The sequence below is a fragment of the Triticum aestivum genome, chromosome 4A (assembly GCF_018294505.1).
Source record: "Triticum aestivum cultivar Chinese Spring chromosome 4A, IWGSC CS RefSeq v2.1, whole genome shotgun sequence".
In the NCBI taxonomy this organism is placed as follows: Eukaryota; Viridiplantae; Streptophyta; class Magnoliopsida; order Poales; family Poaceae; genus Triticum; species Triticum aestivum.
The window spans coordinates 619,077,640-619,092,432 of NC_057803.1; the positions used below are offsets into that span (position 1 = coordinate 619,077,640).

A 14,793-nucleotide genomic window follows, 5' to 3' on the forward strand; every position below is an offset into this window, starting at 1 on the left:
TCAGCTAGATAGTACCCCTTGTTGTAGTGCCGCCCATTGATCTCGGAGTTCACCGGAGGAGAATGACCTTCAACAAGCTTGGCAAAGACAGGAGAGCACTGCAGCACGTTGATGGCATTGTGTGTTCCTGGCATACCAAAGAAGGAGTGCCAAATCCAGAGGTCCTATGTGGCCACCGCCTCAAGTACCACACTGCGACCGCCTTTGGCGCCTTTGTACATCCCCTGCCAAGCAAATGGGAAATTCTTTCATTTCCAATGCATGCAGTCGATGCTTCCAAGCATCCCAGGAAATCCTCTTGCTGCATTCTGTGCTAGGATCCGAGCAGTGTCTTCCGCATTGGGTGTTCTCAAGTATTGCGGTCCAAACACTGCCACCACTGCCCGACAGAACTTGTAGAAGCACTCTATGCTGGTGGACTTGGCCATGCGCCCATAGTCGTCGAGTGAATCACCGGGAGCTCCGTATGCAAGCATCCTCATCGCTGTCGTGCACTTCTGGATGGAGGTGAATCCAAGGGCGCCGATGCAATCCATCTTGCACTTGAAGTAGTTGTCGAACTCCCGGATGAAATTCACAATTCTGAGGAAGAGCTTTCGGCTCATCCGATAACGGCGCCGAAATGTTTTCTCGCCGTGAAGTGGAGCATCGGCGAAGTAGTCGGAGTAGAGCATGCAGTAGCCTTCGAGACGATGCCAGTTCTTTGCTTTCACCCGCCCCGGCGATGAGCCACCTCGCCGCGGCTTTTCATTGCTCGCCAGCAGCTGGGCGAGGGCGGCGAGCACCATGAGATGCTTTTCTTCCTGGACGTCGGCCTCGGCTTTCTCCTCCAGCAGCGCGGCGAGCGCTTCCTCGTCATCCGAGTCCATCGTCAAGGCAGGCAAATCGCCGAACACCTTGCGTCCGGTGGGCGTGTACCCGCCGCTAAACTTCCCCTCCGCGGTCGGAAACGGCCATCTGCTGTTGGAGGGGCTGCCGCGGCGAAGCTCTGCTATTTTTCTGGTGTGGAATGGCTATCTAGCGGTGAAAGGCGGCGGGCGGCGCCGGGATATAGCTAGTGGCGGCCCAGGGCGCGAGGGGTGGGAGGCGAGTCGGGGAAGAAAACCTTGACTTTTCTCCTGACGGTGTGGGCCAGCCGCGCTTTTCTCTTGCGCCGGAGCCCCCAATTGCCGCCCAGTGCGCCGGGTTCGGTCTGTGATCGCCGGGCGAAAAAAAGGGCCGAACCGATATTTTTCGGCGTCCTGGAGGCTCGACTGAGACGTTTTTTGACGCCGGCACCAAAAAAATGACCTGGAGGAATCTGTTAGGGGCGCGGTTGAAGATGCTCTAGCAAGCAATGAAAGAAAAAACTAGTGCAAGAGGCGGCAGTCCCAGAAGGATTGTCATAAAGGAAGCAGCAGTGCTGCGCAGAGTGATGCATGCTGCTGCTCTGCTCTGCTCGCAATCGCAAGGTGGTAGTTACAGTGAGCACGTCGACATCGATCCGATCCCCGGGCAACAGAGAGGTCGAGTTGCTGGTGAGCGTCGGCCAATTCGACCCCTAGCTGTTGCTGGAAAGGAAACATCCAACCCACGCCGATACATCAATCCATCCATCAATGTGAAATATGTTTTTGCCTTTTTTTGCGTGAAAACTACCGCTCACTCACCAGATCTTACTGCTGTTGCTAGTCATGTCAACGCAACGCTAGCCGGCCGGTCGCGCGCATGCGGAGTGGCGGCCGACGTGTCAACATCCAGGCCGACACTAAAGGTCAGTTTGGTTGGCACCCTGGCCATCTCGTGCCTGGCCACAAACTCACCTAGAACTTGTCTTTGGTTAGCGTCTTGAACGATCGAACATGTGCCTGGCTGGAGCAAAGCCTGAAATCGTGGTTAGCAGGAGCCAACCGTGGCATCATCATTAGCCTGGCTCAGGCCATCCGTTCCGGACGCCTAATGCACGCTAGTATAGATTCTTAGCCTTATAAAATTCTCTCTAATACATTTTCAAGTCAGGCTACTAACCAAAGATCTCGCTTTCAGGCCAGCCTGCCCAGGCACAAAATACATATTCTTCACGCTCAACACAGGCATCGAATTTCTCTAAGCAAAGTGGCCAGGACAGGAACCAAACATGCCCTAAATAAAGTAGTGCACGTTTTTGCCGAATGTATGCACTCCGTCTCTCTGTGCTGTGGGCTGAAGCAGAGTTGCTCCCTGCATCTGCATGCGCCGGCGCCGACATCGACGGCCGGCAGATACGAGCAGCTAAGAGCATCTTCAACCGCACCCTCAACAAGGTCCTTCAGACGATTTTTCGGCCGATGGCATCGAAAAATTGGCCCAGTCGCGTCTTCAAAGACCCTTTTTCACCGGCTTGGGCTGAAATTGGCGCCGGCGGACCCAGGCCGAACTCGGCACGCTGGGGGCGCTTGGGGGTGTCGGCCGAATCGTTTTTCGCGTGAAAATCGGCGGGCCCTCCTTGGCAGCGACTCGGCTCTTCTCGTCGCTTCGTCATCCTCATCGCCTCGGTTCCCGCAGCGGAATCAATGCCAAAGCTGTCGCGTGCTGCCACGCCGGTCAGCCTCCTCCATTGATGCCTCACGGGCGGCGCAGTGAAGACGGGACGACGCGCGTCCCTCGCCCGTCACGCGTACACACGGCGGCCACGTGAGCGCCGCCTATATAAGCCGACCCCTCCCGCACCGCTGACGCACAGACTCTCCACCGCCGACGCCCCCGTTCCTCGACGCCCCCATTCCTTCCTCTCTTCTCGCCGTTTCCAGTTCACCCAATAGCTGAGCGCTTTCCAGGCGACGACGCGACGGCGAACGGCTTCGGCCGCCGTCACCTTCACGAGGACGAAGCTCGGCGTCTCCATGAGGCCGAGTACCCGGTCCTGCCGGACATGCGGGTGCCCAGGGCATGGAGGATCAGCGCCGGCGGGGTCCCGGTGCCACCGCCGCCCACCGGGGCGGCGCGTCGTGGAGAGATCGCCCGTATCCGTGTCTCTCTGCCGCAGGCGGCGAGGGAAGGGCTGAGGTACGTCCCCGACAGCCCGTTGTGGGAGCAGTACTTCCGTTGCCGCCACACCGAGCAGCCCGAGGCCACCAACAGCGTCGTGCCCTCCGGAAGGCTCAACTCCGACGGCCGCCGCCGATGGTGGGGCGAGCCCGGCCGCACGCTGGAGGCCGTCCTCGAGTACATCGAGGGCGGCAACACGCCCAGGCTGGAGTACCCCGCTCCCCCCTCCTTCTCCCACCGGCGTGGGAGCTCGTGGGCGTCGAGACGCATTGACCCGGCGTCCTCCTCCTCGTCCGGCCGCTCGTCCGTCTCTCCCTCCCTCCTCCCCGTCAAGCCGGAGCCCCAGGATGTGCCGATCAGCCAGCGCACCCGCAGCTCCGGCGTCCGCATCGCCGAGCCCTCCCCCACCTTTGCCCGGCTCGTCCGGCCGAAGGTGGAGCCTGGCCTCCCCGCGGAGTACGAGGCAATAGTCTGGCGCGGCTTCTCCGCCGAGGACGCCCTAAAGTGGGCGCGGGACGACTACCTCCGCGATGCGATGGTCCGGCAGCGCCGAGCCCTGGAGGAGATAGCAGCCCGCCAGCGTGGGCGCGAGGACGAGAACGGCGTGGTGATCCTCGACAACGACGAGGACAAGGACGCCTCCGGTCCATCCAACCTAGGCAGGAGCAGCAGGGACGGCGGCCGCGGAGGAGGAGGCGACGACGACGATGTCGGCGGCGGCGGCGTCTACGAGGACGCCTCCGGTCCGTCCAACCTAGGCAGGGGAGCAGCAGGGACGGCGGCCGCGGAGGAGGCGGCGGTGACGACGACGACAACGACGACGACGGCGGCGGCGGCGGCGTCTACACGCAGTTCTACAGGCTCCTCGGCATGTAGAGCTTCAAGAGCGGGCGGCGACGAGGAACGGCGAGGGTGACGACAGGTCTAATAGTGTTTTTTCTTCTTCTTTTATAAAATATTTTAAATATGTTATGAACTTGCCGAAGTTTGGTTGAATTTACGTCTTGTTTGTGCCGGATTTTATTTAAAAATATATGAACGTAGCGACTGAGAAGCATCACGCCCCTAGCACGAGGTTTAGCGTCGGTACGTCCTCAGACAACGATTTTTAGCTCCTTCTGAGAAGCCAATGGCTGGAGATGCTCTGAGCATTGAGAATGAGCCCACAACTGAAGCCGGCCGTCGATACCAGACACTACAAACTTGATTTGCAGTGGTAAAAGAGAGTCGTTAATTTCAGTGGTGGATGATGATCGTCCAATCTATCGTTAGTGCATCATTAAGGTATGGAGTATGGTATGGTGCGGTGTGGAGCCACGTGGACTAGGGAGGATGGTTGGGAAGAGCTGGACGTGTACATCCGCAGCAGCAGCAGCGATTTCCCCACATCTCTCCACGCACGCTCGCCGCTGGCCCCAAAGAAGCGGTGGTTGTGGTGGGGGGTCAACACAACGCGTACTCTTCTACTACTCCCTCCTTCCATCTATATAGCGTCTAATGCGTTTTTCAAGACCACTCTTGATTATTGATAAGATTAATAGTACATGACATGCATAATGTAAAAATTATATCATTGAAAGCTCCTTTCACATACGAAATTGACGGCACGCTTTGTTTAAGTTGCATGTCATATATTATTGCTCTAACATTTGGTCAAAGTTAGTATTGAAAAACGCATTAGATCCTATATAGATGGAAGGAGGGAGTAGTACAAATCATTGCGTTGCACTGCATTTTTTGCACCAGTGACAACGTGACAGCCAGCGAGTAACCACCGCTGCCATTTCTTTTCTTCCTTTGCGCGTGTACGCAGGACGACAAGCAACAGCATTTTCAAGTACACACTTCCGATTCCACTTCCATCTATCCACATATATGCATGTTGATGCTGATGCTGCACTTGATGATAGATACTTCCTTCGGTCTTTTTTACTCTGCATATTAGGTTTGTTTGAAGTTAATCTTATCCAACTTTGATCAAGTTTATACAAAAAATTATTAACATTCACATAACAACACATTTATTATTAGATCCATCTCAGAATATATTTTCATATTATATTTATTAGATGTTATAGATGTTAATATTTTCTAATATAAATTTGGTCAAACTTAGCAAACTTTGACTTCAGACAAAGCTAATGTGCGGAGTAAAAAGGACCGGAGGGAGTACTAGTGGTTGGGACGCCATCCTATGACGCTGCTTGAGAGAAAGTTGTAGGCATGTTTCCATTTAAGAAAAATACATAAAGGCCTTGCCTCCTTAAAAAAACATCTCAGCAAAAGAAGATACTCATCTTCATCTAAAAAAAGGAAAAAGAAAAAAAATTACCACCGCATCCTACCAGCGAGTGCCACTTTGCATAATCTTCATTTAGAAAGTACCAAAGGTCCTCACCTCCATCTAAAAAGACAAAATACATTTAAAAACTAATCCACATCTTTATCTAAAAAAATTCAAAAGATTTCTCACCGCGGCCAACCAGTTTGCACCACATGACATAATGCTATTTTTGAAAGCACTTTGAAGTACAAATTTGTTTTTTCCTTTTTTGTCATGACTTCCACGAATGTCATTTCATGATGAAAATTTTCAAACATAGAAAAAGTATAGAATTTTTTTCCTTTTTTGTCATGACTTCCACAAATGTCATTTCATGATGAAAATTTTCAAACATAGAAAACATTTGCCAAAGGTTACTGCAACAAAAAATTCATTTTGTTTTTTTACGATTTTACTGTTTACCCGAGCTTATTTGAACTCGGGAGCAAAAGAACACTTTCGCACTGTCCAGCATCACCGTCTTGCACTACTGTCGAGAAAATTCCACGCGACATGTGGGCCTAGGTATCAAGTTACTACTACTATCTCACTGATAAATTTCCTGTATGGATGTTTATTTATTTTTTCTACTGATGATTGCACATCTATGTATGAGATGTACTCTCGAATATTTTGGTCGTGCCTAAACCATCGTCTCTGAGCGACACCAAACTAAAATTTCTAGCCAAGTTCTGAAATTCATGCTTATCTTAGCTGTTCATTGTTCTGAAATTACTGCCTGTTTCTGTGCACATCAGTAGAAGCGGTCGCCTAATTTCAAACACATAATGCAGAATTAACCATCCATTAACACACCTGAAAAAAGTGACAGCAACTGTAATTTCATCATGACCAACTATCCTCTAGAGAGCCAGCCGACTGAAGCAGAAAAGTATCATGCCCACTCTCAAAGTGTTTGGAAGCCAAATTTTAACTTGCGATCAAGCCTCATACCCTGCCTGCAGTGACTCTCCAACACCAAAGGCGTTCGTTACAAAACCTCGGCAAAAACACCATCATCTATGTAATGTAAAACCACTAAAAAAAGAGGAGAGTTATATACACAAAACGACATGCCAACTCTGGGAACAAGAATAAATCAGGCAGCGGCAGCAGCAGGAGCAGCAGATTATGTGTGTGTCTCACCAACCAATCCAACTATAAATGAATGTCTCACTCACTCAAAGTCTCTTCTTCCTCTTCTCCCTCTCCCCTTCTCCTGTCTCTCTAATGTACATGTTGGTTATAAAAATGCTTTTACACCATACAGATCAAAATTGTGCAGCGGCAGCGGCATATGCAGCAAGGATAGCTAGCTCATCATGACCCCGCTGTCGCAGGATCGGCGACGACCAACAGACACCAATGTCTTCTCTTCTCTTCTTCTCCGGGCAGCACAGCACTTGTCGGGATCGATACTCTACACCTGCCAGCTCTCTCACAAGTGCTGAGTTGTCACGCACCGGTCTACAGCTACCCCACCAATGGATGAATCACCCATGCCTGCCGCCGAGCTACACAAGCTGTAGCAGAGAAGCAGTGCTAGAAAGTAGAAACTAGTTGCAAACTTGATGTGCTGAGTGCTCAGTTACTTGACACGATCTTTGCTCAGTAGTTCAGGATGCATCATATCGTATCAGAAAGGAATGACGTATGGCAGAGCAATGACGTCAGCCGGGTCGATTTTCATAGCCTCAGCCCACACTTGGGGCACTGCGTCGGCCTCGGTCTCCATCTTGGCCTTCTCTGGCTGGGTGCTACGCCGCTCGAACAGCCAGTCCTGATCACCGTAATCACACTCCATGATCTGAGGTGCTTCGGGGATGCTGTATATCTGCCCCAGATACTTGAAATCTGGGTGAGGTGACTTCCTAGTAGGTGCGCCATTCCCAGATGATGCCCCAGGATCCCGAAGCCCTGAAACGGCCACAGGTCGCTGCTGAGCCTCCTTGCTGACATTCACCTTCTCTTCCTTCTTAGGGAGAGGATCTCGAAGCCCTGAAACGACTGCAGGTCGCTGCTGAGCCTCCTTGCCGACAGCCACCTTCTCTTCCTTCTTGGGGAGAGGATCTCGAAGCCCTGAAACGACCTGAGGTCGCTGCTGAGCTTCCTTGTTGACATTGACCTTCTCTTCCTTCTTAGGGAGAGGATCTCGAAGCCCTGTATCGACCAAAGGTCGATGCTGAGCTTCCTTGTTGCCATTGACCTTCTCTTCCTTCTTATTAGGGAGAGAATCTCGAAGCCCTGAATCGAGTGAAGGTCGCTGCTGAGCTTCCTTGTTGCCATTGACCTTCTCTTCCTTCTTAGGGAGCCGTTCAGCCTTTTCGATTTTCATGGCATCTGGCTTCATGGAAGAGGGTGGCGCGGCTACATGAGATGCTGTACCATTCTCCACATGATTGCTGGAGGGGGCTGGTCTCGGCAACTTTGTAGGCCGCATTTCATGATGGTCTGTACAGAGCACCAGAAGTCTTATAACATAAAGCACCATAAAAAGGTATAATGGTGTTCTACAAGGCTATGCAATAGTGGTAAGTGCAAAATAAAAAGCAAAGCTAGGAACTCACTTTGTAGGTAACCATTCATCTCGTGGTTCTTTCGCTTCTTCAGGTTTTCATCGGCTAGGATAACTTTCGCATCATCAGTTGGAGGAGCCAAGGGAGGGGTTAAGGGCTTCGTGTCAAGACTATCTATCAGACTGTCTATCTGATAATCTATACTGTTTTCTCTTAACTTATCATGCTCTTTGTGATTATGTTCCTGTCTCTCCTTCTTTGCCTCCTTCTCCTTTTTCTTCTCTTTGTGTTTCTCTTTCCTCTTCTTTTTCTCATGCCGCTCACGTTTTTTGTCCTCTTTCTTTGTATCATCAGATGCCCCATCTCTGACCTTTTCCACCCTTTCAGCTCTTCCAACTGCAATTTCCTCCACAGCTGGGGGTTTAGAATCAACCTGTTTCTGATCAGTTGAAACACAAGGATGCAGCATTCTTCCACCTGGTTCTTTTTCCTTGCCCACAGCTGGGGGCTTAGCACCAACCAGTTTCTGATCAGCTGAAACAGTATTCTGTAGCATTCTTCCACCTGGTCCCTTTTCCTTGCCCATGGCAGGTGAAACACCTCCAGCATTGGGCTTACTAGTGGAAATGGACAAGTTTTCAGTTGGCCGAACCATCCCATTTGGCCTTCGGATAGTAATGCTTGGGCTTGGGATAGTTGACCTAGGTAGACTTCTATCCATCCCTGTTGATGCACCAGATGTTGATGGACTCTCAAACCTCTGCATGGATGTTGGTGCGCTATCCACCGGACGACCAACCTTACCATTTCCCCTGTGCATAGCATTAGCAGGGCTTCGAAGCAACGGAGAGTTGGTGCCAATTTCTTTCTTTGCAGTCTCTTTATTTGGGCTCTCAGTTCTCTTCTGCACCAGTATGCTAATGTTACTGATACGCTGCCCCGTTCCCTCTTTCCTTGGCACAGAATCAGTAGAGTTGGAGAGAGGTCTTGTGACTTTGACTCTTTCTTTCTCCACCATAGGTGCTGTACTAAAGCCATCAGAGCCTCCTTGAGATGAACTGTTGAAGTTCTCGCTGCGTCGAATCGATGTCCCATTTTTCTGTTGATTGATAGTGATGGTCTGTTGCCCCAAGCCCTCATTTTTCCTTGAAGCATCAATAGAGTGAATACGCATTTTGTTAACTGCAGTCCTGTCATTCTCCAATGCAGGTGCAGCGTTAAAACCTTCACGACTTCGTTCATTTGAAATAGTGAAGTTGTTAACAGCTCGATTCTCCACCCCTTTCTGATCTTGTGTCTTTCTAACCAGTTCCTCCCTGAATATAGGATCCTTAATTTCTTCAGACTTCCTGCTACTCTCTTCAAACTTCTGACCAAGGAGAGCCTCACCATGTCTTTCAGTCCCTTCAGATTCCCTGCTTTTATCTTTGCTCTTGTCCTTTTTCTTATCTTTGTGCTTCTCTTTTCGATCTTTTTTATCTCTGTGCTTATCTTTACTCCTTTCTCTATCCTTCTTTTCTTTTTTATCTTTGTCCTTCTTGTCCTTCTTATGCTTCTTCTCCTTGTGTTTCTCCTGAAAAAAGATGGTTGATTCCAGGTCAATAAAGTTCAAAAGAAGAGGCCAAACATAAGAATAAAACATTATCAACGAATATTTTGCAAAGAACAGTCCAAAAAAACCGCGAAGAAAAACAATGAGTTTGTTGATCTACCAGAATGGTCATGCCAATATAAACATCTACGACACATCACTATCATGGGAAGCTGCCATTAGTACAAACAATTAGAAACTACAATGAGCAGTGAATATTAACACTACCTAAATGGCATACAGTATTCCAGATTTGTGGAGTTTGTATCTGAAATATTATTTTTAAACTTATGAACTCGCACTACATAACCATTGAATAACACCCGGGGAAACAATCTGCTTCTCTGATTGCAGCTTATACTTATTTTTGCTAACAAGTCTAATGACTTGAGTAATTCTGTTCAGCCGCAAACCCGGTAATAGTACTACTTTATGTGTTGTCAAAGCTTTTGCTTTGATACTAACCACATTGATGAAGTTAACCAACATATTTTATACATGGACCATCGGTTGCAGAAATCAAGTTGGCACTAAAGTTTGCACCATATTCATTCAAGGACCAAATATGTCATAAATTTAGAAGGATGTGTACATTTAGTAAGGAAACAAACTAAGTCTAAGTCACCCCACATTTAAACATGTGCCACGGAACAGCCTTGTTATGGACCATAGAGAGTTAAGGTTGTAACATAAGATTGGACATAAGCCAGTACTTTAGACAATCATGAGGAAAGAAATAAGCTAGTTTATTGAGACTATATTCTACTCCCTCTGTCCCAAAATAAGTAAATCAACTTTGTACTAAAGTTAGTACAAAGTTGAGTCACTTATTTTGGGACGGAGGGAGTACAAATCTAACATAACACCTCAGGTAGTCAATAAAGTAAAGCAGCAGTGCTGCAAGTCACTACAATGAACTTGCCAAAAATTCCCTGCGATGCACTCTAAGGACATGCTTACATGCTTGTAATCATGACAACTTATTGCCATGTTCTATGAGGGCAGGGTTAATGCATGAACATCTGCCATATTTAGTGAAACTGTCTTAGCTTATCATGTTTTAAAAGAATAAACCATGAAACCCTCGAATGTCCTTAATAGAGTTAGTCAGACCAGATCTTGTAAGAAACCATGTATTTGAATGGAGCCTCAGTAGTTTTTCCACGATGAGCAACATGGAACTGCGAAGGGTACATAAAGATAACACAGATTGCAGGCAAAAACATAATGCTAACCACATAGGTTCAATAGAGCACACACAATAATCAGATTGATAAACAACATGACAGCTAAAACTAACCAAGAACATTAAGTCAATGCTTGTCCCTCTGATGTGTTATATAGCACTTATACCATTTATTTATGGTGTTTGTAAGTGACAATATAAACATATCCATTCATGAAGTTACAGTTATTATGCAATGTAAGGGCTGCCTAGCATAATTCTTAATTCCCCTCTCGAGCTTTTTAGCATTGGAAATTTAAAGTTTGTTAGGATTGTGCGGAAAATATATTATTCAGAAACATAACATGAGTTCAGTTACCAAAACATATTTAATTTAATCCCATGATGATGTCAGAAGACACCTAAGGGAGGTCCAGATATGATTCTTATACAAAGATGACAGAAAAATCTGCTCAAGAGTTCAGGTCACAATAATGAATACATCTCCTCAGCTTTCTAACAGTGGATAATATATCTCTAGGATACAGCATCCCTAGTGGATAATCTTTGGCTATGCTACCAGTTTTCATGTATAGGGAAAAGATATGATAGAACTAGATGAACTTTTCCTCTATATACGATCATCCATATATTAAGAACAATGTGACAGGCATGCTTACAGCCAACCCAGGCCAAAAGGCCCACGAAAATGCTATTGCCCTTTGAACTGCCAAGGTATTTATGTTTTCTATATGCATTATCAACAAACTTGAATACATGTTAACCCATAATAATTTTCCCCTGGAACAGAAGAAAACGGGAAATAAGCAGACAGATGAATCATGAAATGTCATTTTAGTTTGATTTGACAGTCTATCAATCACAGGAACACCAACATATATAAACTATTATATCAAGTGTAGGAATAGATATAGTGGTGGAATGGAACCAGAGCTGCTAAGCGGGTCATTTGACACAGATAAATTGCAACTGATGGATCAATCCAGCAAACTATTGGCATAATTGAAGCTTCTACAGCACATAATCAGGTATCAAAGACCAAGCAAATTGTTCCTAAAAAGGCCTTGAAGTAGGGAACAGGCATGGACACATAAAGACGATCATTTAGCAAGATGCACGCACATTAAGAAATCATCATACAAGATTACCAGTCCATCCCAATATCCCATTCCCATCTTTCTCATAAGCTTCATTCTCTAAAAAATAGAGGCTCTCTTTTGCACGTATGCTGTATTCCCAAGTTCTGAACCATGCCAGAATAGATACTAGTATTTATTGTAGATACTAGATAGTATGATGATTGTTATAGGGGCGCAATTGAAAAGGGCTACACCAAAACAACAAGATATCATAAAAAATGTAACAAGAAATCTGTGTCCTACATCGATCCAATCCACCATCCTGTATGGCCTATACAGCATAGGTACCGCTTATTTAGAACACGTTGTGTGAGACCGGCAATTAGGAAACTTTGTTTCATCAGTGTGGTCATGGACTTGCCCTGACTAAGTGATTCATACTTGCACGGATGGACAACTTTATGCCAATCTACACCAGAAACTGATGGTAACTCCCACAGGACCAGGACAAACACGGGTTGCATAGAAAAATAATATTCTTTGTAAACATGTGGTCAACCAGTTTAGTGCACAGCATGAACTTTAACTGTAGGAGGAGGATATTTGCAGAAAGTAGTCATGTGACAGGACAAAGGAAACCCCTGGCAATAGCTAGCGGGCAGCAACGTCTCTAGAACTTCAGTCACGCTTTTAGCAGCACACCAACAAATTAGAAACATTTGCGTCTTTTTCCGCCGACCTAAATAACTTTTCGCCCTAGTAAGCCTCCCGAGTGGCGACATACTAAATGCGCTTTTGCCTATAATACACCTGTATGAAGCTTGCAAGACCTAAGCGACAATAATCAATGAGTAACGACATAAACCCGCAGCCGCTCTCATACTAAATCTGCTCTTGCCTATAATACACTACTTGTGTGAAGCATGCAAGACCCAAGCGACAATAATCAATGAGTAACGACATAGACCCGCATACTTTCTCCCATCGATCCACCCAGCAGAAAGCCCCACCTTGCGCGCGCAACTAGCCGCAAGATCTGCCATGCCCTATCAGGTTCAATTTGCCAGAAGCAGCACTCTTTAGGAAACCATGGGCTCAGCCCTACTTTGTTCTCTAGCTTCTCTACCAATCAGTGCAATGAACCCCGGGCATAGCGCTTGCGAGTGACCTAACCCAAGGGACCGAAATGGCGCCAAGATTCATCATAGCGCAGCCGTAAGCAACTAGTCCTGACCGCAGATAGGCGAGCTGAAGGCCTGGCTCCCAAGAAATTTCTGCAACCAACCAATGAAATAGCGGCAGCACACAATGTTCTAGAAACCCCCCTCCCGTGTGTAATGGAGCGATGGAGGGAGCAAGAGGGGATGGGGATTGGGGTGGTGTGTTGTTGTTCCACCTTGTCGAGCAGGGGCGAGGCTAGGTGGGCGTCGGGGCGCGCGGTCTTGACATATCCTGGGGGCGGAAACGGGAAACAGCGAGACATGGCACGGCCGCCTGGGGCCCCGCCCGCCGGATCAGCCGACCACCAAGACCAGAGCCCTCCGCCGCCGGCGCCGCCCCCAAGCAGACCTCCTCTCCTCCTCCCGCTGCGGCAGGCGCGGGCGCGGGCTCAGTGGGCCGGTGGCCGGGGGGAGCATGGGGCGGGGGCACTCATCGCCGGCGGCGGAATCGCGCGGGGATCTGGGGCGGGCGCGGGGATCGGCCCCCACCCGATCGGGAATCGGCGCGGGGCCGCGGCCAATCCCGGGGCGATCTCCCGCCGCCGCCCTCCCGCCCGCCCGCTGTGTGTTCGTTTTAGTTGTTTTGTTTCCGGCGCTGGGTCGGGTGTTTCGCCGCTTTTGTGCGGGGGGGGGGGGGGGGGGGGGGTGCCGGGTTGGATTTGGATGGATGGATGGAGGGAGGGAGGAAGTAGGGTTGAGGTGGGGAGGGGCGGGCCGAGGGAGGAAGACGAAGGAGGAAACCGATGAGAGGAGACCCGGTGCCCGTATATATAGCCCCACCACCCCCACCCCCCACCCCTTCGGGACACATCTGGCCTGCTTGCCTTGGGTTGGGTTCGGTCCGGGGTCGGCTCCGGGCCCACCTGCCAGACCAAACCTATGGTGGACATGCTCTTGTGGTTTGCTATTTGTACTCTTTGCTACTCCTGCTACAAGTGCTACACTTTTGTTTTTCAAAAGTACAAGTACTACATTATTATTACTTTTATTGTTATTTATCATCAAGGAAATATGTGGCGATGCATCCGTTTTTGTTTTGTGCCATTGCTGGTGTGCTGGGATAATAATCCCGGATCTTTAGGCTCATGCATGCTTTAAGTGGGTTTTGATTTGATTTTTGTCTTCTGTCCGCTTCATAAGTTCCGTTTTGCTTTGGGTTTCCGACAATGTCATGTTGAGGGTTTTTTGCGTTTTATTACTCAAGACATGGGCGCCGAATCCACCGGTGCAATAAATAATGGTGATCTGACTCACGTGTGTTGTAATCGTAGCGCGTAGTTTCACCTACCGGAGCCCGAAGTATGGTCCGCATTAATGACCCATGAAGAATTTTCACAAGTGTGTGTGCTTGGCACGCTGTGACGGAACATGCCGACATGTGAGTGGTTAATTGCTTAGCCCAGAGCCCTAAAGTGGCCTTAAGAAGCAACTTCTAACTCATGGGCCAGCATCTACTTGATTTAGTGGGCCAGATACTTTGGTTTTAGTGCAGGGAGAGGAGACGAGAAGTGACCCGGGATGGTCCCCGAGACCATCCGCCGGTCGTGGAACATGGGTTGGCTTGGTGACCTTGAAACTCGATTGGCCCGAGGCTCTCGAACCCTCGATGTCTAGATGGGAAGAGTAAAGCGAGAGACTGAAAGTGGTGCTGATGTCGTAATGCTCATGTCGGTTGCTTTGGGGCCTGCGGTGCTATTGAATTCGGAAAATTTGTTTAGACTCGCAGCAAGGATGTCAAAATTGGTGCCGGAAAGGCCCAGGGTTCTAAATAATTACTGGATAACATCATTGTGTGTTGTAATAGTAGGGTACAACATGTATCTACCAATGTTCAATTTTTAGACCGCATTTACACACACACATGATCCCATA

At 48.5% G+C, this 14,793-nt stretch overlaps 1 protein-coding gene across 1 annotated transcript; it reads right to left on the reverse strand.

Moving 5' to 3' along the window:
- Positions 1 to 6,242: 6,242 nt before the first annotated feature.
- LOC123087635 (triadin) lies at positions 6,243 to 13,549 on the reverse strand. The gene is made up of 3 exons (XM_044509677.1): positions 13,098 to 13,549; positions 7,897 to 9,418; positions 6,243 to 7,780 (listed from the first exon to the last, which is right to left on the reverse strand). The coding sequence occupies exons 1-3, from the start codon at positions 13,182 to 13,184 to the stop codon at positions 6,966 to 6,968; spliced, it is 2,424 nt and encodes an 807-aa protein (XP_044365612.1). The 5' UTR covers positions 13,185 to 13,549; the 3' UTR covers positions 6,243 to 6,965.
- Positions 13,550 to 14,793: the final 1,244 nt, after the last annotated feature.

Excerpts from the sequence above, each read along its gene's own strand:
- LOC123087635 (XM_044509677.1), bottom strand. The coding sequence starts at position 13,184 with ATGTCTCGCTGTTTCCCGTTTCCGCCCCCAGGATATGTCAAGACCGCG. Across the intron at positions 9,419-13,097 it reads CCTCGCCCCTGCTCGACAAG|GAGAAACACAAGGAGAAGAA; the intron begins GTGGAACAACAA and ends ATCTTTTTTCAG. Across the intron at positions 7,781-7,896 it reads GATGAATGGTTACCTACAAA|ACCATCATGAAATGCGGCCT; the intron begins GTGAGTTCCTAG and ends TGCTCTGTACAG.